The following is a 24,442-nucleotide window of genomic DNA, read 5'->3' as shown; positions in this document are numbered from 1 at the left end:
AACAAAGAAAAAGAACTGGTAAACACATTAAAACTTGTAATCTTAAATACGTGTCACTGAGTTACTGCAGAAGCTTTAAAAACATATTGTTTTCTATATGGTTAAAATTATAGAAGAGGGTACTGTGAACCCCTGAATGACTGGTGCTCATGAAATCATGCACAAAAACCTGTGAGCATTTAAATCGCAAAAGGAAATTCAATGCACTCTCACGACTGTAGCTGTCTGGCCTAAATCTGGTCGCCTGTATCAGATCTGAGAAGATCCCGTGGGTCTCTGTGGATCTGAAGTCTTCAGGATGACAAGCCTCCCACTGAAAACTCTTGACCATAGAAACACAAGATGAGGAAGACCATGAGTATAACTGGTATTTAATTTCGACTTGGGATTAGTAAAGTATTTTTTAATTTGAGTCAAAAGAATAAAGAAATTGGCGAAAGGTAGCTTGCTAGCATATTATCACCCTCTAATAAGCAGCAGTGTGAAACAGCAGATCAGTTAAATATTGTTTTGAATTGCCAATGCAATTCAATACAATAAGTTTGATAAGACCTGATAATACTATGATTTTAGATGGTAAACTACAATATGTTAAAAATCTAAAGCCGTTATTCAATGTAATAAGATGTGATGTAATATAAAATGCCATAATACAAAATGATACAACATAGTCCAAGAGTAAGACAATATAACACACACTACCAGCACTTTACAACACAATATAATGTAATACATAAAATACAAACTGATACGAGACACCATTAGCTGATACAGTCTAGTGTCGTGTGTAGCACAACCTGATATGATGTGATACAATATGGAAATATATAAAGTGATGCGATACAGTATCGATACATTCAATACAATATGGGAAGATATAAAATTATATGCGATACAGTATCGACACATTCAATACAATATGGTAAGATACATGGTGACTGATGTGATTCAATGCTAATTTAAGCATTTTAGTAGAGTATAAAACCTGTGCAGTATATAAGTTATTTTTGTTTGTAAGGTTGTGTTAAAAGAGCTTTAGTTAAAATATTATTTCTGCAGGTATTTTCAGAGGCGTAGACACATAGACTTTAAGTTTTTTCACTAAATGATTACACAGAACTGTCATGGGCTCCAATGAGGCTGCTGCTTTTTTTTCTCTCAACTTGTTACCAACTAAAATAAGTTATATTTTACACCAATAACAAAAAAATACGCTTCTCTAGTCACTGCTAAAATAAGAAAAAGAAGAGAAAAGTATAATAAACAGTGTATCCTCAGCTTGAGAATGTATGTAATGCATGTAATGACTTTTCAGCACTCTGGCGATGTTTAGTTTGTGTGTTGATTTTCCCAGTTTCTTTCTTTCTTTATTTTTTTCTTCTTTTTTTAAATCTTACTGCCGCATATCCCACTCAGTCACTCACTCCATTGCTTCGCTGTGATCCAGCTGTCCACACCATTCATCATCCCGCCACTTTCTCCCTCACAGAATTATTATTTCTTCGATGTGTTACTAGTTGAAAACAAATCCATTTTTCTGACCATCAATTCATCATCTGGAATGGCGAGTCACACTTGAGTTGTGAGAGCAAGTCGCGTTCTCGTGACTTGTACCGTGTACTTTGTGTATCCGGTGTAGGTGTAGCTACTGTACACGTTGAGCGTGTCTTTGTGCGCGTGAGAAGAAGAAGAAGAAGAAGAAGAAGAAGAAGAAGAAGAAGAAGAAGAAGAAGAATGAAGGCGAAACGAAGAAAATTAGAGGTAAGTAAAAATGTTGTGACAGAGCAGAGTGAGAAGTTATTGGAGGAAGTGATGAGGTTGAGGGAAAGTGGAGCTCGTTGTGGGTTTGAAAGAGAGGAGGGGGCTTCCCTCTTCTTCCCGTCATCCTCCTTCACCTAACGTCTGTGATAATTTATCACTCCTCCTAGCTTCACTGACAAACTATTTGCAGGAAAATGAGTTTTTCCGCCACGGATTTGTCCTCTGGGAACAGAAAGGGGAGCCGCTGTGTTTTTATTTTCCACCGCGCACACACCCATCCAGATGTGTGTTTGCTCACGTGCGCGCACACGCATGGTCGTGAGATTTCCCGTATTTATTGGGAGGAGGGGGTGCGGAGGTGGTTAAGATAAATGAGGTAAATTAATAGAGTCACTGAGGGAAAAGATCTGCTTCCACGCCAGCAGACTGCAACTGACACACAAAGAGATCAACAACAACAACAACACACACACACACACACACACACACTGTTCCTCCCTTATTCACCTGCCTCCCTTCCTCTCGCACTCTCCTCCTGATCCCTCATTTGCCCTCCCACAGATGACAAATGTAACACTCAGACAAACAGCGATCGGGGCCATACAGCATAATGTCAGCTTGGATCAACACTGGGACAAAAGCAAATATCAAAGCATTGACACTGCATCGCTGGCTCCCAGCCTGTGTGTGAACGTGCACACGAGTGTGCATGCGTGCTTGTGTGCGTGTGTGTGTGTGTGTGTGTGTGCGCGCGCGCTGCTTCTGGCCTGGGTCGGGAGAATGCAATCTCAACTTTCAACCTCATCAACCAAGATATCGACAGTGTGCTTGACGGAGAATTACACAACAGTAAAGGCCTAATTATGCTGCTATTACCCTGGGCTATTCATAATCGTCAAACAGGACGTTATCATAGGAGGATCGCAGCAGTAAATTTGCAGGCGCTCTCTCTAATATAATGCCTGTTATATCATTACATTTCTTTGCACTTTATCGTCTGCTGACAATAGATGTAGCAGGATATATTCAGCCCAGTACAACTTACACCGCTTTGATTGCGTTGACGTGAACACATGGGCTGCACAGAGAGCTGAGTGTTGCATAACAGAGCCACAACACAAGGATGAAGCCGGACTAACATCCATTCAGCGACCACCATGTTCTTTTGTTTCCTTTTCGTCTCATCTCCTTCCTTCTGCCCTTCATTCCTTTCTTCCTTCCTTCCTGCTTTAATGTTCTGCATTGTCTGGAGCATCTTGTTCAATGTGAAAACGATCCAGAGTAAAACACACGTTAACCTATTTGCTTGTTGTGCTCGGTGTCTATTGCACCTTTCTTTAAATACAAGTTCAGAATGTTTTTCACAGTGAGACAGAGAAGCAACATGAGGCTCTAGAGAACTTTATGTTACTGGAATAACTTCCTGCCAAAATATACAAATTTGTGATTTAGTTGATTAAGTCCGATTGTGTTGCTAAACTTCTTTTAAGATGCCATAAATTGTCCTTCTTGTTCTGGGAAGCAGAAATAAATCCAGGTCGAATTTGTTTTTGGTTCCACGTCGGTCTAATCTTCACAGTATTGTTTCTCCGAATCGCCTTGCAGATAAAATGGCTCCTGAGCCTCAGTCCGCCTGCAGATCTTCTCTACATAGAGAGTCCTTCTGCTCTCTCTGCACCCAGTAGCCAAAACCCAGTGATGCCTGTTTCCTCTGGGCTGACGGGCATGACGACAAGCTCCACCAGCTTCTGTGATCAAAGATCCCCACAATTACAAATGTGCGTGGATCTGAGAGAACCAGCATTGCCCACACCGAGGTCATTCATGTAAATCATCAAGGCAATGTCCACAATGTTTAGCTGAATTCCAGCTCCTTTTCAGGCAGAAAGTGACAAAACAGCCAAAGTCTGGTGAAATTTGAGAGACATAAAGAAAGATTTCCCTCCTGGCCACAGCTTCAGGTCACATACGGGCTTAACACAACTAAACATTATGCTCGCTGCAAGCCCCTCTGTTTCTAATGGCTATTACTGCCTGTTTGCCTTTGTGGGCCTCACAATAGCATTCATGCTGGGATTTTGTGTGAGTCTTGCTGGCAACAGTTATTAGCCCCCCAAAAGAAATCTGAAGGGGAAGCAGTCAAGAGAAGAACAAGAAGATTTGGGGGTCCCGACTGCAGCGTGAGGCGGGGGGCTGGGTGGGGTTGATGGAAAGGGAAAGGGAGGGATGCAGGGAGTGAGGTCAGAGGGTAACACAAAAGCGGAAATGGGGGGCACACGGGGAACAAAGGACAGGGCCGGACCAAGACGGGCACGGCTGGAGGGAGGGTGGACAGTGCACAAAACACAGGAAGATGAGGAGAAAAAGATGAGGGGGCAGAGCGGAGGGGAGCCCCCAGCAGATGGTAAAGGCCGGGCGAACAGAAAGGGGCGGCACCGAAGGGATGAAGGAGGGAGAGCTGAAAAGCTGCTGGCAACACTCATGACAGAGCAAAGAAGAAAGAGTCAACACTTTGACCTGTCTGGGTCTGGGTCTTAGTGGGAGCACTGAACGTCACCTGTTTACAGCTAATATATGCGGTTGGAGATTTGATCGTTTTAGGAATGTCATGCATCTCACAAAATCATTCAGACACTTTCAGGCGTTCACATTTTGTCACAGCAAACCGAGAAAAGTCGATAGATTTTACTTGGACTTGAGTAGGACGACGCAAAATAGTGTATAACTGTTGCATGGATGGCTTCAAAGTATTTCTTTACAAAATCATGAAAAGTGTGCACTTTGTAGAGCACTTGCTTGGCTGTAACTACATTAAATCTTCTTTGTACATCTGGAGACTGAAATCTTTTCACATTCTGTCTTGCAAAACAGTTCGAGTTTGGTCAGGCTGAGTGGACTGAGTAACGATCTAATGTTTAAATCTTCTCAGGTGGATTTGGGCCTAGAGTTACACACGGTCGATCTAGCGAAGGGATAAAACTCTGAGAATGATGCTGCCACCGATCTGTTTTATGTTGGAGATGGTGAGCCTGGGGTGATGAGCAGTTTTGGTTTTTCACCAAAAATAGTTTCTAATAAAAATGTTTGAATGTTTAATTTTGGTCTCATCCAGAGCAGCTTCTTCATCGTGTTTGCTGTGTTCACTGGGTTCATGGGAGAAAAATAGACTTCATTTTGCTTTTTTTTTTTTTTTTTTTTGCAAATAGCTGTCTTGACACTCTTCCACCTGAGATAGACCTCTATTTGCTAAGTAAGTTACTTCTGGATTTTATTAAAGCGAATCAGAGTCAGGGGGGCTGAATAAAGATAAGCTTCACACTTAAATCACGTGATAATCTTAACATTTCGACCCAAAGTTTGTGCTGTTCAGAGGTGTGGGGGAAACTTCTAAAGTCATCAAATTCCACCTTTTCAGCACTTGTGAAAAATCATTACCCTAATGACTTCATCAATACTGTGTCTTTTCGTAAGCTATTATAAACCAATTACAGGGCTCATCTCCACCCGGTGACCACAAAAAGACATTTACCATCTCGGGTAAATGTTTCAAAGTTGTCAATGGATGTCTTTTTTTTTTTTTTTTTTTCGGTGGAGAGCTCACGGGAGCGCGCAGAGGAACAGAAGGGAAGCGACGCATCACTGCGGGAGTGCGCACGATCACCCGTAGTATTTAATCTGGAAAGTTTATTTTCACGAACAGATGCTTGATGAGTATTTGACAGACATCTGCTTATCGATGCTGATAAATCACTCAACTCCAGCTCCCACGATGTCAAGAGAGTATGACGCGCAAATTAAAGGTTTCTGACAGGTGACCGTCGGGTTTCATAGAGAGAAGCCGCTTCCGCTTCCAGTTGTTTTCAGAAACCGGACACTTCGGGCACAACAGTGTAAACAGGAAAACTGTTGGGGTATGCATGAAGTCTTACCTAAGGAGTCGGAAATGTTGGTTACTCTGACCTTTTACCCGCAGCTCCGGCAGCCACCTGTCGCCGCAGGTTACCGCACTTTTTTTTTTTTTTTTAATTTATTTACTTATTTTCTTAAACGTTGCTTCAAGAAGTATAAATCCTTACATAAACAACCTCTGTTCGAATAAAACATTGAATAATCACATTTTGTATTGAGTTTGAATAGAAAAGGACTAAAACTTCTAGATTATAAATCACCAAATTGGAAATTTGGTCCGCAACACAACCGACCGAGTAAAAGGAGCCGCGTTACTGAGCCTGTGAGCTATGAATTTTTTTAAAACTTAATTTAGTTGCAAAAGAGGATGATGGTATTAAACGACATTAATGTGCAGATTTTCTACAAGAGAAAATATGCATTTACTTAGATTTTGTAAGGAAATCCCTTGAATGCATCTGAATGCATGCACAACTCTTATAATTTATAAATAGTCTTCAAGGGAGTTTATTTATTTACTATTTGATTAAAATTAAACTCAGTCATTCATCATAAAGTTTTTTTTTTTACCATTTGAAAAATAAAAAATAAAACTCCCAAACTGTTTTCCTAAACGTTCATATCTGTTTTTATTTATTTATTTATAGTCTTGCTGAGAATCTATTACTTCTGCCATATAAATCTAAGACAACTAAACAACTTTGTATTTGTTTATCCAATTATTTACATTTAGCTGAATAAAATAAACTAGTAAAAACGTGCCTTTAAATCTCAACCTGGAAGCTTTTTTTTATTTTTATTTTTTTTAAAGAAAATAAACACTCTTCATCTTTTGCAGTCTTGACTGGGGTGTGTTGTATGAATCTCCTCTCCCTTTGGCAAGTTAGGACATATAATTAAGCTCTAATTTAACTGTCTTCCGTTTCCAGTGTGACAGATAGCGATCGGTGAGTTTTAATCCGTCGTTCAACTCTCGGTAACCTCTCCTGAGCCACCTCTCCCTGCAGGCACTTGTCCTTTTCTCTCCTCCAAGCAACTTCTGCCTCCACCTGATGTGGGGAATCCCTCCAGTCTCTCTCGATTGTTGTGTTTATTTTTAAAACAGTGCTCGCTTTTGTCCCGATGTATCGAGGCAGAGCGGTTCAAAGACGACAGATGACGAACTTCAGTGGCAAACGGATGAGATAAGAGTTCCAGCTGCAGGAGCTTTGTGTTTTCATTCCTTCTTCTCCAGTCATCAGAAATCTGCAGTTATGTGGCTTTAACTTTTCCCGAGATTTCTTCCCCTGATAAAAACCAAGGGAGTAGATGGAAGGTTTTTTTTTTTAGGAGACAGACGACACGGTGCCATGGGATGGCTGCCATTAAAGGTGTTGTGTTTGTTTTACAGACTGGCGAGAACAACTTCGACAGTGTTTTAAACGCGCCGGGGTCCCGACACCCCGCTGTGACGTGGCGCACGTTTGAGGCCTGTATCAAACAGGGAAAGCATGGAGAATCAGCACGTCTGCCTGTGCAGTTTAGTTAGAAAATTTTTTTTTTTTCAACTTGAAGTTAAATAATTTTGCAGAATAAAGAAGTCGGAAAAGAGCAAATTGAGTCGATTTATTCAGTTTGTGCGTCTGCTTTTCACATGTTTTATTGCTTTCCTTGCAGTCAGAGGAGGCGAGCTGTTTAACTATAGCTCTGTTTATAGCAAGGTATCAAAAAGCAGCATGCCGAGCCGTCGAATCTATCTTTGTTTCCTAAAAGCGCGAATTCAGAACCGAAAGTGGTTTGTGAAGCGCGTATTACCTTGACAATAATTTATTTGAATTAATCGGCACATCTTAATTTGTCTAATATTTGTGACTGAAAGGCATTTCATTCATCTGAGTCAGATGCGCAAGTGGAGGAAGAAAACGCCTCTTTGATTCAGAATTGAAGTTACCAAATTTAGAAAGAGCCTTAACTCAATTCAGACACAAAATAAACATTATTAAACGGAACAATGTGTCTTCCTTCCTTTCCCCATGTGATTATTTTAAGCTTAAATCAATGCGTAAAAGCAGACTGGGGCTATTGCTTCATCTAAAAGCATTTAGAAGAAGTTTTCAGCCAGTTCTCAGGTGCCTCACTTGATCAAGACAGGAAGAAACTAAACGTCCTTAAACAGTCTAATCAAAGCGCGCCTGACACTGGATCTAAATGGAAACCTCAAGTGTTTCCGTACGCTCACTCAGTGGGTGTTATGCCACCAAAATACCAGATCAGTCATCCTCTTTTTTTCCCCCTCCTCTCGTTTTTTCTTCTCCTTTTTTTTTCTTTTGCACAAAGCCACACCTCCCTCATCCTCCCCGTCCAATGGCATCAGCGCGCAGAGCTGCGCGCAGCCCGGTTGGATAAAACCTGGGTCAGTGTTGGCTGCACACACACAATCTAACAGCACACAGTGTAGTCAGAGTCAGGACACACACCGCGTTTCACCGCAACAGACTCATCAGTGGGATAATAAAACTATATCTGCTGTGGATCTTCTGTTTATTATTATTATTATTATTGTTATTGAGCCAGAATTTTACCTGGAGCTCCATCGTGGGAAAAGGTAAGCTCGGGTTTTTCCACGCCTCTCGCGGGATTTTGTTGCCTGTTTCCTTTCTCAGTATGATGGAAATTTGTTGAGCAGCAAAAGCGGAGCTTTAATTTGTTCTTGGAATGCGGCGAACTGCCGGGAGACGGAGAGAGCGAACTGCGGGGGTCTCAGTGGTCACCAGAAAACTAGATAGACGAGGAAAAAATAATGAGTATGAAGTGAGCAGCTGATATGACCCAGAAGTTGTGGCTCAAATTGAATATATTAAAACAGAGATTAATTTTACTTGAACTAGTCTGTTACACCTTACTTGCTCTATTTGTTTGTTTGTTTGTTGTTGTTGTTGTTGTTGTTGTTGTTGTTTTTCAGGTGGTTTTCTCTGTTTGTTTTCTGCCTTTATAGTTTTGGTGAGCAAGAAATAATGTTTAGCCTGTAGCGTTTGTTGATGAGACAATAATGTAAGCAGTTCTCCTGAAAATCATAAACCACGATCCTCATGCATTAGGTGATATCTGTGTGTGTGTGGGGGGGTGGGGGGTGGGGGGGTGGAACCGTTTCTGTTGTCTCCTTTTTTATTATTAAATTAAAAAAAAAATCCTAAATATTAAAACTTGAAATGAATCCCAAGAACACGACTTAAGTAACTCAAACTTACTTCCCGATATGTTGGATATGTAGTAGCTAGAGCAGATGCTAATGCAACAAAGTGACATTTTCTTGAAATTAAATAATTTATTACTTTGAAAAACTACAGCAATTTCCACACAGCTTCAGAATTTTTTGTTAAATTTTTTGTGTTACATGAAGTGTAACACAGTTTTTAAGTTTCATATGAAATACTAAAAAAAGTGCAATATAAAATAACAGAATTAATGACAAGCATTGTGTTAAATGTAATAGTTTATTCTCAGAGTGGCGATTTTCAACAAAGGAAGTTTACAACAAAGCAGGCTCAATTAATATATTCTGTATTAGTATATGAACAAATAGGTCAGAGTCATTCATTTTACTGTAAAGCTTATTGGGTTTAGATCTAAACGTTGTTACGTGTAGCAAGAAGAATAGCTGGAGTAAAATATTTCAATATAAATAAAATGACAAAGTTCAGCCTCTGTTGAGTACAGGCTGAACTTTAAAGGTGTTTTCATTGATGGGGTTAAACCTAGGTAATCTGCTGATGACAAAGTGAGAGATATGAAGCTAAAATCAGGCCGTATGAGTGTATTTTGTCACATCATTGCTTTGGGATAATTATTTCAGGTCACATTCAACAGGACAAAGCAGGAGGTGCTTCTCTGAAAGTCAGTGTTTCACTGTAATCTTGAGTCTAATTATGCAGCTTTTCCTTAGGAATACAGATGCCTTTCAATGCAGGGAAGTCAAGCCAGACTCGTATTCTCTGAAAAAGTCGAATTTTCTGTCATTGCTCATAAATTCTGAACTTTTTAAAGCAGAGAGCGGGGCGCCGAGCAGATGGAGCCTTCAAACAAGGCTTTGACTCATAGTGTCTGACAATTGATTTAACAGGTGCTCAGAAATTGTCTCGGCTCTTAACTCTCCTCTTCCTTTTTGATGTTGGCCACTTTTAACTTTTAGGATATGAAGCTCCTTCAGTTTTTCCATGGATATCATTACACGCACAAACCTGTCGTTTTTGTTTTTTTTATTGTTGTTTTTTTGTTGTTGTTTTTTTTTATCTTTTCCGCTTCTTCCAGGCATGCAGTAATTTATTTGGCACTTTAAAGCTCTAGAGCTTTGAATGATGTTCCTCACTTGTATGAGTCACTTAGGATGAAGGCATTTGCTAAATGACAAAATGTAAATGTAATGCAACTTGTTTTGTCACATTTGGAAACAAGCAGACTGGCACAGAAGAATTATGTTCGCTCAAACTAAAAGCATTTGATCTTGGCTTGTAATGCTCAATGCAAACCAACAGACCAAAAAGCAGTTTATTTCTACTTCTATGTGCCTGAGGTAGTGTCTCAGATTTGTGCACGTTGATCCCTAAATGTCATTCACCAAAACCAACCACTCTACTTTTTTGTAGTCACACAAACACCATTTATTGAGTTCAAAATCCAAAAGCAAACAGATTTATTAGCTGTAGGCATTATTAGACCAATCTGTTCTCAAGAAAAAAAACAACTGAATTAGAGTGGATTTATCGTTTGCATTTCACACATGCCAATAAAAATAGTTTTTCACATTTGTCCAGAGGCCTCTGAGACTTCCCTGATTGTCTCATTAACACACATGGAGAAGAAAACCAGACATGTGCGCTTCTCCATCCAGGAACAATTCAAGTTGGATGTGATAACGTGTGAAAAGGCGAGCCGCGTTTAGGGAAGCTCGTGACACAAGCTGTCAGTTTCATGCTCTGCTGTCGTCCCGCAGTCTGACATCGGCGCTGGACTCCAGAACACACCCATGTCAGACGAGGCGGGAGGCTCACTGAAGGCGCTTTAACCGGGACAGCGGTGGAGCAGGGCATCACGTTCAGCTGGTGGAGTAGGGAGTTAAAACTCAGGGTTATGTCCGGAGGCACTGGGAGAGGTAAGCAAGCTGCCTCTGCTAAGCTCTCTGATTGAAACACGAATAAATGAAGAAAGAAGACCTTACATTTCTGTGCCTTCGAAAGCTTGGATCTGTCAACTTTTTAATAATCTGTTTGTTTGTTTGTTTGTTTTGGTATTCTGAAAGAATTGAAACAACATGGAAACAGAGAACCTGTAATTTTATTTCTGCCATGTTAGGCTGGCAGAATAGAAAACATTTAAGCAATATCTTGTAGTACATTACACAGGTGCACAAAAAATACTTATTATATTTTAAATAAAAAATAAGTTTTTATGTGATTTTTACATTCTCGGTGGATTTAAAGTTAATAATGTGGGACTATGAAAACCTTTAGACTGGTTGCATAAAAACACTCTACACCCTTCAGACTTTTTGACAGCCTTGGTAAAGATGTGTGTAAAGCTTTAAAATAAATATCTTGTTTTTTCTATTAGCATAATTTCACACAGAAAAAAAGAAGAAATCCTTTAATTAGAATATATTTATTCAGTGGGTGTAGAACCAAAAATCATGTGTTGAGAAATTACAAAAATGCAATGAAAAAATAAGCTAATCAAAACTATTGTGTTTTATTTATTAATTGCTATTTTGAGAAATTAAGTATTTAGGATTTTTTGTAAATTAATCACTGATCAGATTAACTTTTACTTATTCATTTATGACTGCTTCTTCTCCTGATCCAATTTCTCTCTTCGAAATGTGAAAGTCAGGAAAAGATAACATCAGAGTTTATTGTCACTCATGCTAAAAATTAACATGTTTGTTTTTTATAGTACAGCAGCCAAAATTCACTTACACCAAAATGAAGAAGAATTCAATATTTAAATGTGAGCACATTTATTAAGGAGGAAAAACAAATAATAAATCCATGTTAAAAATTACTTTCAGACAAACAAATAAAAAAATTCTCCCCAACAATTTGTGTCAAATAAATCTCTTTGTAATGTTTTTTTTATTTTTATTTATTTATTTTACTTTAATTGTATTACTTGATCAGTGTCCATAACTTCGTGTTTTTTTCTGACGTGACATGAAGGCCAATATCTGCTATAGCCATTCTTCAAAATAGTAAAAACAAGAGAACATGCTATTCAAGTTATGGCTAGGAAAACAACCCTTAACCTAAGCTAACTCAAACAGTAACAATGCAAATGTTTAGAATAAGCTGGTTTTGTGACAAACGAAGATGGACGAGGGCAAAGGATCTATCTATCTATCTATCTATCTATCTATCTATCTATCTATCTATCTATCTATCTATCTATCTATCTATCTATCTATCTATCTATCTATCTATCTATCTATCTATCTATCTATCTATCTATCTATCTATCTATCTGTTTAATAAATTCTTGCTGTGTTTGTCGGTGCGCGCGCGTTGCTTGTGCGCGTGCAGGAACCCCCCGGCTGTGCTCCTCTTTAATATCCTGCAGGTTGATGAAGCTTGGCGGGCAGGTTTTTTTTTTTTCTCTCTCTGCCACACTCGGCTGGCAGCGTTAATAGAGGCTGCCCTCCTTCGTCCGGCCGCCGTTTGATGTGGAAATGAAAGCTGGGGGACTCAGTGGGTTAAATTAAAAGCGCTGCTGTTGTTCTGGACGCTGAGCAGGGAGTGTTGGGAGCTGAGGTTTTCTTTCTTGTCGCGGCGCAGGAAAAGCGCACCGTGTCTGCTGCTGCTGCTGCTGCTTCTTGTTGTCGTTTTGAAGGAGCAGCTCCTGTCAGATCCGTGAATGAGAGCCTCTATTATGCATTTATGTATTTAAAACACGGCGACAGCTATGATCTGAACCTCTTTTGGGGGGTGGGAGGGGGAATGTCAGCCTTTCTCAGCCAGAGACATGATACGCAACAAACCGAATTATTTTATTTCCTTGGTTTTACATTTTTTTTGTGTGTGTTTGGCAATTGTTGTTTGGATGCTGAAACTTCTGTATAGTAATTCATGTTATATTTGATTGCACAAAAACATTATTAATATAAAAGCTGATTGAACCAATTTGACATCGTTTTAAAATAAACATGTGGAAGAGTGACATATAAGACCGCTGTATGTCTGCGACACAGAGGCTACATTCACACACAGTTAAGTGGCACATAAATGAAGAATGGGTATTAAACCAGCAGGGATTATCCATAAGGGGATAAGCCTAAAAGAACAATTAAAAAATCATTACTCATAAAGAATAGACTTTGTTTTCAAAGGTCTGTCCTAGAATTATATCTGTTTTAAATTCATGTTTAACTCAAGCTGAAATTTGTTGATATTTTATTATAAAGAAAACAATATGTTATTAAGCAAGTTGTTTTCTTTTCTCTCTATAAGAATAGGATATATAGGCCCAGCAGCCAATTAAATAACTATGTATCTTTGTCCAAACTACATTATGTGGGAAGCTGAAATCAAACTCACAACCTTGCAGCTGCATTAAAAAACAAGAGAACCCCAAAGAAAGAGAAAACAACTTCAAAGGGGGCAGATATACCATCTGTAAAAAAAAAAAAAAAAAGAAAAAGTAAAAAAAAAGCCAGATGATATACAAAACGTATACAAAAAAGCTCAAACATGGGGGTCTTAAAATGAGTTGAACAATGTAAATTTGTGCAGTCATTCCAGTAATTTCACTGCTTAGGACAGAAAGTTGTGTTTCCATCTGATGGTTCTGTTATAGATGTTATGTTAAGTTCAAAACATAAATGTTGAGGGTATGAGGAGTTTCTGACCATTTTCAGAGGTCTTTACCCCTGAAACAGAACTGGGCAGTTTCAGCAGGAGACATTTTTGTCTCAATAGGGTAGGGCACAGTTATTTCTAATAATTTAACCCTAATCGTCTTCTAAGGTCAAGCAGTTTCTTACATGAAAACAATTAATTGAAGCAGAAATATTTAACTGCATTAGCCCTTTTCCCTGAGCAGAAAACTTTATCACAATGTTGATGTTTCTGCTGCTTTTTAATTCAAGTTTATCAAATCAAAATTTATTGATTACAACTTCTGCTTTTAGTTTTCATTTGTGTAAAAGAATTAGCTTCTTTTCTTTGCAAATTTGAAAACCTCAAAAGCAAATTATGAAGACACTAACTGTGTGTTTTAGATCTTTTTTTTTTTTTTTTTTGTAATATTTCATGGAGCCAAACCGAGGTTATTTATTCACTAAATAGGACGGGGTCATGGCTGCTCGTGATTAAATCAGCAGACAGAAGTTTGTGTTTGTGAAGTGGGTTGAGCTCTCTGAAGTTCCATGACGTTTATGAGTGTTCATCCCCCCTCCTCCCCCAGGCCATGGGGGTCTTAACCAACTAGGTGGAATGTTTGTTAATGGCCGCCCGCTTCCGGAAGTTATCCGGCAACGCATCGTAGACATGGCCCACCAGGGGGTCCGACCCTGCGACATATCCCGCCAGCTCCGGGTCAGCCACGGCTGCGTCAGCAAGATCCTGGGACGGTGAGCGCAGCGACGGACAGTGTTACTCCACTTCCTTTTGCAGTGACCTTTGAGCTGTTTGCTTCTCAGAGACACATTTGGTGTTTTGTTTTTGTTTTTTTTTACAAAATGTTTTTTTTATTAACACAGTAACCATCTCTCACAGGTATTACGAAACTGGCAGCATCAAACCGGGGGTAATCGGGGGCTCCAAACCCAAGGTGGCCACGCCGAAGGTTGTGGAGAAGATCGCAGAGTACAAGAGGCAGAATCCCACCATGTTTGCCTGGGAAATCAGAGATCGACTACTGGCGGAAGGGGTGTGTGACAGCGACACGGTGCCCAGTGTGAGCTCCATTAACAGGTGAAAACTCAGTGACATATCATAACTGAGTTAATGCAGTCTTTCAAGCGTTTTTAGAGGCTTAATAATAAAGAGGGTCTTCATTTGTTTGTTTGTTTGCAGAATAATTCGAACTAAAGTTCAACAGCCTTTTAATCTCCCACTGGATGGAAAAGGTTTGAGTCCAGGACATACCTTAAGTAAGTCTCTAATATGTATAAAACATTGGGTCATAGGATTAAGTTTATCACCTTGTGGGATTAGGATTACTGGAAAAACAGCTGTGCTTCTCTGGCTCAAACCTGAGGGTTTTCCTCTCTGTTTCCCAGTTCCCAGCTCAGCCGTCACTCCTCCAGAGTCGCCTCAGTCAGACTCTTTGGGCTCCACTTACTCCATCAATGGCTTGTTAGGAATCCCCCCGCCAAATACAGACGGCAAGAGGAGCCACGATGACAGTAAGGACCGAATCTAATTATGACTATGCCCAGAGTTGCTGGAAAGAAGTGTTTGTGACACCTAAACACAGAGGATATGAGAAATGAGCCTGTGATGGGTTTTCTTTTTAAGGTTCTGGGGAAATAAAAGGTGGGATTTATCTCCAGATTCTCCAAAATCATGGTCATATATGTCCGCTGTTTGTACTTAAACTGCATTCAACACACCATCATAGAGTTTACACTCTTTAACGTTATGTTAAGTATAAAATACTGCTAAAATGAATAATTTATTTACGCTGCCATGTCTTGAACAAATTAGGAGTTTGTAATTTTTGTAAGGAAAGAATGCCCTGGAAATCCATCTGAACAATCTTAAGTCAAGTTCATTGAAAGGTCTACATAGACACTTAAAAGTATTTATCATATGCTTTAATACTGCAATTGGATATAAAAATAAAGTTTAAAGAGAAGTGGTTCCATAATACAGCCCTGAGGGACACCATAAGTTAAGTTAGTTTCTTCTTAGGACCATTTCACCCGTGCTTCTCAATAATAGCTTTTCTGTCAATTAATTACAGGATCAAGTCAAAAACAAGCAAAAATAGATTCCTGTTTTTATGTCCGCAAATAATTTTTCAACCTTTTTATGTAGTGAATTCTCATACAAAACGACAACAAACAAAAAAAAACAGAGTATTTGCTACTTTTGAACTCCCTCCTCTCCTTCCTCCTCCTCGCTGTGTTGATCCAGGTGACCAGGAGAGCTGTCGGCACAGTGTGGACTCCCAGGGCAGCGCGGGCGTCCCGAGGAAACAGATGAGAGTCGAACACTTCTCCACAGCTGCACAACATCTGGACTGTGGGTTTGATCGTCACCACTACCCGTCAGACTCCTTCAGCTCCACCTCAAGCAGCAAGGCAGAGCAGGTAGCAGTAAGGGATGAGTCTAAAGTTATGTTTGCTTCAGTCTGAAAACGGTGCAGAGACATTTCTGTACGCCCTTTCTTATTATTTCAAATGTTATGCTTGTTTATTTGTGAGGAAATCCTGTCACTGAACTTTGCTCGTGCTCATGCTGAAGCAAAATTTGGGCCAATATCTAATCCCTGTCTTCCATCTTTAGACTTTGTACCCTCTGTCGCTCATCAATGGCAATCTGGACGATGCCAAGACCAGCCTCTCAACAAGCAGCTCTGTCATTGGACGAAATCTGTCAGCACACCCAAGCTACACTGTAGTAACCGGTAAGATACTTTAGGTAACGTCTCCTGACACATATCAGAAATGCAAACTGGCATCTTTTAGGCTCAGACGTTTCACTCCATCCTCACCTTTTCCACATTTCAGCCTACTTCATTTTAACCCCCTGCATTGTGTTTCTTACATTAAGCATTTGTTTCCATTTCTCTCACCCGCTCACTGCGCTCCGGCTCTGAAAGAGCCCCTTCAGACTCTGCCGCTCTGTCTGAAGCAGGAAATGTCCCCAGACGTGACCAGTACGAGCCCCTCACCAAATATGGTGGCATCCACCCTGGCGTACGTGGAGCTGCAGGCGCTGCAGAAACCCGTTTCTGTCAGCAGCAGCTGCAACGGCACCACCAGCAGCAGCAGCAGCTCCAACTCATATCCCAATGCCTTCAACTCATTTTCCCATCATGCACCGATGTACGGGCAGTTCAGCAGTCAGTCTATCATGTCAGGTAATTCACCCATTCATCTCATGTATGTTCACGATCATAATGCAACAAGTATCCGTGTTTCTGACCATTAGTGTGGGAGTTTTTTTTTGGGCGGGGGGGGGATGCTGCAGCTGAGTCACCCACATTATGAGCAGCTGAGACCACATGATGTTTTGAAAACCTTCACAGTCCACTTGCTGAAATGAAACATCTTAAAACATTTTCCAGTTACAGTAACCTCACATCAGTATAACAATAACTAACATTCTGAGCAACCGGGGGCTGGCTGAAAGTTTCTACAAATTACTATTGTGTTTAGTATTGTCACGATCACTTTTTCACGCTTTTTGGCTCATTCATTAAGGGCATGAACATGATTATTTTTGGAGCTTTGTTGGTTTATTTGTGCCAGTTATTTTCCAGGTAGGAAAGACTATCCAAAAAATAAAAACTAGTTGATCCCACACAGATTTATTCTATTTTCACTGAAATGATTCAGATCATAAAACAAATTGTAACATAAGGCAAATAATTTGACATAATTCAATGGAGTTTTCAAATTATGGTTTAATTTATTAAGGGAAAATGATCAATCCAGACCCACATGATCCTATGTAAAAGTTTATATGCGGTGACAGCCAGGTACAGCATGTTCTTATTTGCAGTTTTACTGCTGTTACATTTGAGTTTTCTTGGATGAACGACCTGTTTAAAGTCATACCGCTTCATCTAAGTCAACTTTAATTATAACTTTTATTCTGCAACACCAAAATCTTCCTTTTGGATTTTTTTTTCTTTTTTTTTTTAACTATTCACAGCTGGATTTGTCGGTGTACTATGGGTCATTTTTACTGTTGCATAACCCAAGTGATCATCACACTACCACCCCAGTATTTGATTGCAGGTTCGATGTTCTTTTCTAAAATGCGACGTTAGTTTTATACCAAATATATTGGGATGCAAACATTTCATTAAGTTCTGCTTTTGTATTATCAGTACACAGAACATCTTCCTCATAGTTTTAGGGATCACCAAGATGGTTGTTTGAAACAGGTCTTTGTGTGTTTCATAGTCAGCAGAGGTTTTGACCTTCAAACTCTCCTATAGAGGTCATTTTTACCCAGTATCTTTCTTCCTGTTGAAGTTTGGATACCGACAATAAGGCGTACACAGTGATAGATGTTTGTTTGTAACCTCCTCCTTATCAGTGTGTTCTTGGCGCAATTTTGGTAGGTTGTTAATCCTAGGAAGATTTACCACTTTTCTATGTTTAGTCCATAAAATGACTTTGAATTGATAACATTGAATTTTTGAATTTCTTAGCACCGGGCCATGTTGTTTTACTTTTTAATATATTTTATCCTACTTCATGTCATCAGACATGTTGCAAATCAAGTCATTTCTTGATTCCACATCTTAATCAGTAATAATGAAATGGGATGATATCAATTAAAATAAATGAACTCATCATTTGTAATTCTGGATTTACTCAAATTATATGTGTTGTATTAAGATTGTTTGATGATCAGAAATATGTGTGTGTGTGTGTGTGACATAAAAGCTAAGACAGAAGAAATACACAGGATGGAAAACATTTTAAATCACTGGAAGTACTGGAACAAATGTGCAAAAAATGTCACAAATATCTGATTAAATATCTTTAGCGAAGTGACACACAGTTCTTATAGCCATTAAATGCCTCCTAGCATATTTCCAGAAAATGATGAGTTTATTTTAATTTACTGCTTAGTTTCTTGAAAGTGACTTGGCTAAAGCACATGTCACAAGTGTTCAATAGAGCTTAGGTCAGTAGTTTAGGGAGGCAGCTCCGGAAGACTAATATTAGCTTAATTTAATCATGCTAAAAAATTTGTGTGTGTGTGTGTGTGTGTGTGTGTGTGTGTGTGTGTGTGTGTGTGTGTGTGTGTGTGTGTGCGTGTGTGTGGGGGTGTGTGTGTGTGTGTGTGTGTGTGTGTGTAGGTCATTTTTCTGCTGGTTTGTATCAATGTTGTCTTTTTTTAAACCAAAGGGTTTGGGGGTCTTTCTGCAAAGAGTTTGCTTGTTCACCCTGTATATGTGTAGTTTTGCTACAGTAAGGTCTTCTTACTGTGCAAAAACATGCATGTTGGGTTAATTATTCTCTGTAAGCTGCTCTTTAGAGTGAATTTGTTCATACATTGAAGTTTTGTCTTGTATGTCTCTTTAGGCTGTCGACCTGGAGACGTCGATTTTGCAATCATGTTTATTTTATCGTAAAGCACCACAGTGAAATGATCTTTTTTTTTTTTTTTAAATCTTGCTTCCAAATCTTTTGCCCTGTTATATAATTTATTTTAAAGAGAAGTTTGGGAATTTGGTGGTAGTTTTCATTCTTCATCCCAGCACTTTGTGAAATGCACAAGCAGCAAATTATCCAAACAACGTGATGCTCTGTCTTGTCATGTTTGTCTAACCTGGTCGTCATTTATATGAACATTACCTTTGTCTACAGTTTGCAGCTGCAAATTTCAGTCAAGTCTGAAGATGCCGATTTGGATCTTCTGTCTTTATTGGTATCTTCTGTGTTCGTGAAACTCACTTCATTGTTCACAGGAACAATCAGATTCCACTTTCCATTCAAAAATAATGTATTAGATCTTGGTCTTGAAAAAAATAGAAAAAAGAAGTTAATTTATCACAATAACTTTTTTTTTAATCTTCAGGTTTTATCTTGCATAAGCATTTCACCAAGGGAATAAAACATCTCAAATAAATGAATAAAATACTAACAATTATTATGACCAACATGTCCAGGTGTTTACAGGTGCCAGTGTTAAATGCTACAGGGCTGCAGGAGGTTTTGAACTTGCTCAAGGTTGTTTTTGAAAGCAAATTGAATAAAAGTATTAATTTAGTGAATACAGCGCTAATGTTTTTTGGGTGCTTACTCTCCAGATTGGCCGATTCTCCACAGTAAGACGTAACCCAGTTTTATTTTTGTCGTTTCAGGGCGTGACATGGTGAGCTCCACCCTGCCAGGTTACCCGCCCCACATCCCGTCCCCGGCCCAGACAGGATACTCCTCCTCTGCCATCACAGGAATGGTCGCAGGTGAGCTCCACAACCCACGGAGGGGCATTTAAAGTAAAAAGAAGCAAACAACGAATAAAATGCAGGAAGAGAAGAAAACGTCGGATGGAGGTTTGTAGATTAACAGGGAGGGAGGCTGAGTTAATCAGTAGCCTTTGCCAGGGTGGTGATCTGTGTACATGTGCACGCGGGTGCACACAGGCCCGGGGGGTACATAGAACAGGCTGGGGGGTTCCGCCCTGCTGCTCACACCCCCCATCCAGACACTTCTGACCACATATCGCCATGGGAACCAGGGGGCCCAGCAGGGAGATGCAAGCAAGGGTGGGCGGGAAGAGATGTGAAGTCTGGATCCAAACCGAAGAGTAGGAGGTCTTTGTTGCGTGTGTGTGTGTGTGTGCGCGCGCACGTGTGTGTGTGTGTGTGTGTGTGTGTGTGTGTGTGTGTGTGTGTGTGTGTGTGTGTGTGTGTGTGTGTGTGTGTGTGTGATGTGCCTTTATATTTGAAGTCTGCCCTCCGAAGCGCGAAATGAGAGGGTCTGATTTATTATTTTTCTGGTGGGCTCACAGTGAGGAAGCGTTGATACACAATTACCGAGTGAAGGAGGAGGGGGTGTGTGGAGGGGTGAGGCAGGAGGAAGAGGAGAAGGAGGAGGTGAGGGGTGGTGGGGGGGCTCAGGGCTTCATTCCAACCAACATAATTACCAATTAGATATTGGAATGTTATAAAAAAAGAGAGAGAGAGAGAGAGAGGAAGAATGAGTGTTAGTGAAGCTAAAGCAGGAAGTGCAGGACGAACAAAAGAGGAGGACGTTTCAGAGGGCAGCGACTGAACGATGCGAGTGGCTGAGCGCCGCAGAAGAAAAAGGGCGCGGAGGCTGGGTGTGTGCACGCACCGCTGGGCTGAGGGATTTCACCCTCAGCCATCCACCTGCACCGCAGATTAATGGTTTACATGCTGCACTAACTGCTGGTGAATTATGAGCTAAGCTCCAGCAGTTGCTGGCACGCAGACAAACAGCCCGACTCCGCAAAGCATGTCCCCTCCTCGCCCTTTAATAACAAATGTCTTCATGAATTTTATCTGCGAGATGTGTCTCCTGACATCGTTTTTTTTTTTCAATTATTTTCCAGCAGGTGCAGACTACTCGGGTCAGTCCTACGGCCATTCGCCCTACACCTCCTACAGCGAAGCCTGGAGGTTCACCAACTCCAGCATATTGGGTAAGCAGAAGAAGACTCTGACAGCGTTGTGCAAGGTTTCTCATTATGGGTTATAGGTTAGCAAGTTGAAAATGACCTCTACAATGAAAGACAAAATTTGCAGGTGTTTGAATTATTTTTTTTTTCCTGCTCATGCAAAGAAAGCCCTGATTTTCCTTACATTTAAAGAGAATCACCTCTGCTGACCTTGTGATGCAAAAACATTAAAGCATGATTTGAATTTGAATGAGCAACTTCCAGAAAAGTGAGCCCATAATGCTTTGGTCACATGTTCCATCGGACCATTTTGGTCCTTGTGGAAAAAAAATGTATCAGGATGTTAATTGTTTGAGGTGTTTTAACAAAGTGACTATTTTTTTTGTCTTGATGTTTTTTTTATTTTTTGTCTTCAACCTTTATTTTTCCAAAAATATCACATCAAAGCTGCCAGACGGTTTTAAGATTTTGCCAAAAATGAATAAATTAAGCAAATCTGAAAACACTGAAGTAAACACAGAAAGAAGCAAAATTTGCAAAATGCCACATTGGTTTAATGTAATGTATTGCAAATATGTAATCTATCGATAGTGCCTCTCAAAGCTTACATCCAAACTTCGGCATGGAGCAAAGAATACACGAACTCATTATATTTTATTAGGATTGAATGTTGTTGATTTTGTTTATCTGTGAAGTGGAAGGAAAGTTACACATTGTTTACAAAAATCCTGCAAGTGGTTGATTGCCATTGTGTTCAGCACACTTTTTCCTGCAATTAATAAAATCCACTAAATCCAGGTGCCTTCAGAAGTCACTTACTTAGATTCTGGAAAGCATTTACCAGTGAAGCACCCAATAGATCCATGATAACTCTGGAGGAGATGTGGAGAACTTCGGCTCAGGTGGAACAGGTAGCCATGCTTAAGTTACCCAGTGGGAACAGCAGATATGGAAAAACTCTACTCTTGTCACATGAGATCAAAACATAGCTTTTGACCTGCAAGACAAACACCATCTATGGGAAGAAATTGATGCCCTGAACACAGGATTCTCAGGAAGAAACATGAAAGTGGTAGCGTGATGCTGTGGGGATGGAAGACAACTCATTAGAGTCTGCAAAAGACTTAAAGGCTGAAGTAAAAGCTCACCTTCCAGCAGTACAACAGACATAAGTTAACTAACGAAGCAGAAAAGGAATGAAATGCTTTATATCAAAGTAAATGCAAGTCTTAGAATGGCCTAGTCAAAGTGTAGAGCTTATTCTAACTAAGAAACTGTGGCGAAACCTGAAAAAAATGTGCACAAATGTTAAACTCTGTTTTCTATATCCATGTGTTATTTCTTTCCACTTCACACGCATGCTGAAAGAAATTCAATTTGAAAGAAATTAAAGGGGTGTGAACGTTTTTTTTCACACACACGCCTTCCTCACCTTAGAGATTTTAAAGTAAATGAACAATAAAACGGGGAAAATGAGTTGTTATTAAACACAGTGAACTAACTGTTCCTCTGCTGCAGGAGTCTGGTTATGAAGAAAAATTCAGCATCACAAGTTGAATACTTACAGCGAACGAGACCCAGTTCACATTCAAAAAACAGACACCATAACCAGTCTCTGACTTTCTGCTGGCAAATGTTTCCACAGCCGAGAACAGCTCCCACTTCTCCGTGTCTCCCTCCACAGGCTCGCCCTACTACTACAGCTCGGCCTCCCGCACAGGTCCCCCCTCTGCAGCCGCCGCCTACGACCACCTCTAGTCCCACGCGGCTGCAAGCCGGGACTCTTTGAAACCAGACTGAGAAACATAGCTGAAAGTGGACAGATGTGATGCCGGACCATGAGAGACAAAGCTGGAAACTCTTGCTGGAGGAATTATTGTTTCTCGTAGCCTTTTTTTACGGTCTACAACCTCTCGTTTTATTTATTCGTCGTGACTGACGCAGCCACGCAGGGTGACTGATTCATGTTTACACACCCTTTTCTGGGCATGCTTTCAGCTCGACTGTGCATTTCGTTTCAGTTGAAATCTCTTTAAAACTGTTTTTCAGCCAAAGACTTTTTTCTTTCCTGGCACATGTACAACTTGATTCAGCAGCGCAAGTTTATTGCTTGGAGATATGCAACCTCTGCGAACTAAACTATGCCTGATTTGTTTACATTGTGGATGTGTTTTCCCTCTTTTTTTTTTTTCTTTTTTTTTTTTTAACTGGAAATGTTAAATCCAGTGATAATATGAAGTCCTGCTGCTGGTCTGTACCTGCTTGTGGATTCTCTGTATAGACAAACACTCTGAATCAGAAATATCGACTTTAAAAACATAATGTCCGTCATAGAAAATTCAAGGATCTCTCCAGCGATGTGTACATAGTGTAAATGATGAATTACCTATGGGGAGGTGATTTTGCTCTGCGAATAAATGAGATGATCTGGGAGGGATGTAAACAACGAGGCCTGAAACACATTTGTTTTTGCTTCAGCTGGTTTTGAGTTTGTTGTCCTGCTGATGTTCTGATGTTTGGTAAAAATGGTGACTATTTTTTCTTATACTGTTATTAATATTATTGCAGATGTAAATATGGAATTTTTAAAGAAATATTTTAATTAAAAGCATGTCAAACTGCAATCTTCACGTCTCCATCATCATTATTATAATTATTTTTTTAAAAATCCAGTTTTTTTTTTCTTTTTTTGCAGTTTTTCCTCTTTTAATAGGACGAGATCAATGATCCTGAAAACGCGCATCTGTCTAATTTATTTTTCCTTTCCCTTTTTTTTTATTTTCTGCATCATGTAGTTTTATTTGCAATCATTCCGTCCCTGTTTGCGGCCTCATTATCGCAGCGCGTTAACGAGGCCACGGTTCGGCGGCGGCGCGGCCCACCTGGTGCCACCGGGAGGACGCAGGAGGCGCACGGAGGACTCCAACTTCAGCGACCCCCACGGACAGCATGAGTTCAACACTTAGAGCTTCTTTTTTCTTTGTTTGTTTACTAATTTAAAGTTGGAACTAAGGTGCATTTTAAAACTTTTGACTAGTCTGTTACTGATGAAAAATACAGGCTTTCAGGCAGCAAATTAACATAAAATAGCCTTTGGGTGTAAAATGTTAGACCACATGCCGTTGGCGGCAAGCAAGTGAAGTTACGTTCGCTGATTTTTGAGGAATAAAATATTAATTTATTAATGTAATATTCAGCATTCAAGTTAAATTATAAACAATTTTGATGGAAAACATTAACTACCTTAACTGTACCTAAATATTTTGATCACAGCGTGCTTGCTCATTAGCCTGATTTGTTACTGGTTGTGTTAATGACAGAATATATCAGCGTAAAAGATAATAACTTTAATAAAGATCAATACAAACATGCTCTCTCTCCCAATTTGCAAAAACAAATTGACGTCATTCTGTTCTCCTTCCTGTAGTTTAGAAGTTATCACAACTTGTTCCGGACACATTCTGAGGAGAACA

The 24,442-nt window shown here is 39.8% G+C and overlaps 1 protein-coding gene across 2 annotated transcripts; it reads left to right on the top strand.

Moving 5' to 3' along the window:
• The first annotated feature begins 7,751 nt into the window (after positions 1-7,751).
• Positions 7,752-23,593, top strand: pax8 (paired box 8). 2 transcript variants are annotated; one of them, XM_014986376.2, is made up of 12 exons: positions 7,752-8,254; positions 10,640-10,798; positions 14,122-14,263; positions 14,409-14,606; positions 14,709-14,785; positions 14,915-15,040; positions 15,774-15,949; positions 16,146-16,266; positions 16,462-16,722; positions 19,690-19,791; positions 20,904-20,993; positions 22,654-23,593. In XM_014986376.2, exons 2-12 carry the CDS (start codon positions 10,777-10,779, stop codon positions 22,725-22,727), a joined length of 1,389 nt encoding a protein of 462 aa, XP_014841862.2. In that variant the 5' UTR covers positions 7,752-8,254; positions 10,640-10,776; the 3' UTR covers positions 22,728-23,593. The 2 variants fall into 2 exon arrangements, with proteins under 2 accessions (XP_014841862.2, XP_014841860.2); XM_014986374.2 differs by having other exon boundaries at positions 14,098-14,263.
• The last annotated feature ends 849 nt before the right edge of the window (positions 23,594-24,442 follow it).

The sequence above is a fragment of the Poecilia mexicana genome, unplaced genomic scaffold (genome assembly GCF_051168715.1).
Source record: "Poecilia mexicana isolate PSO_F unplaced genomic scaffold, ASM5116871v1 scaffold_12, whole genome shotgun sequence".
In the NCBI taxonomy this organism is placed as follows: domain Eukaryota; kingdom Metazoa; phylum Chordata; class Actinopteri; order Cyprinodontiformes; family Poeciliidae; genus Poecilia; species Poecilia mexicana.
This window is presented reverse-complemented; position numbering and strand designations above follow the sequence as displayed.

What these genes read in the sequence shown, in the direction of transcription:
- pax8 (XM_014986374.2), top strand. Translation starts at nt 10,777, where the DNA reads ATGTCCGGAGGCACTGGGAGAG. An exon ending in GTCAGCAAGATCCTGGGACG is followed by an intron (nt 14,264 to 14,408) that starts GTGAGCGCAGCG and finishes CATCTCTCACAG; the next exon opens with GTATTACGAAACTGGCAGCA. An exon ending in CACCAACTCCAGCATATTGG is followed by an intron (nt 20,994 to 22,653) that starts GTAAGCAGAAGA and finishes CTCCCTCCACAG; the next exon opens with GCTCGCCCTACTACTACAGC.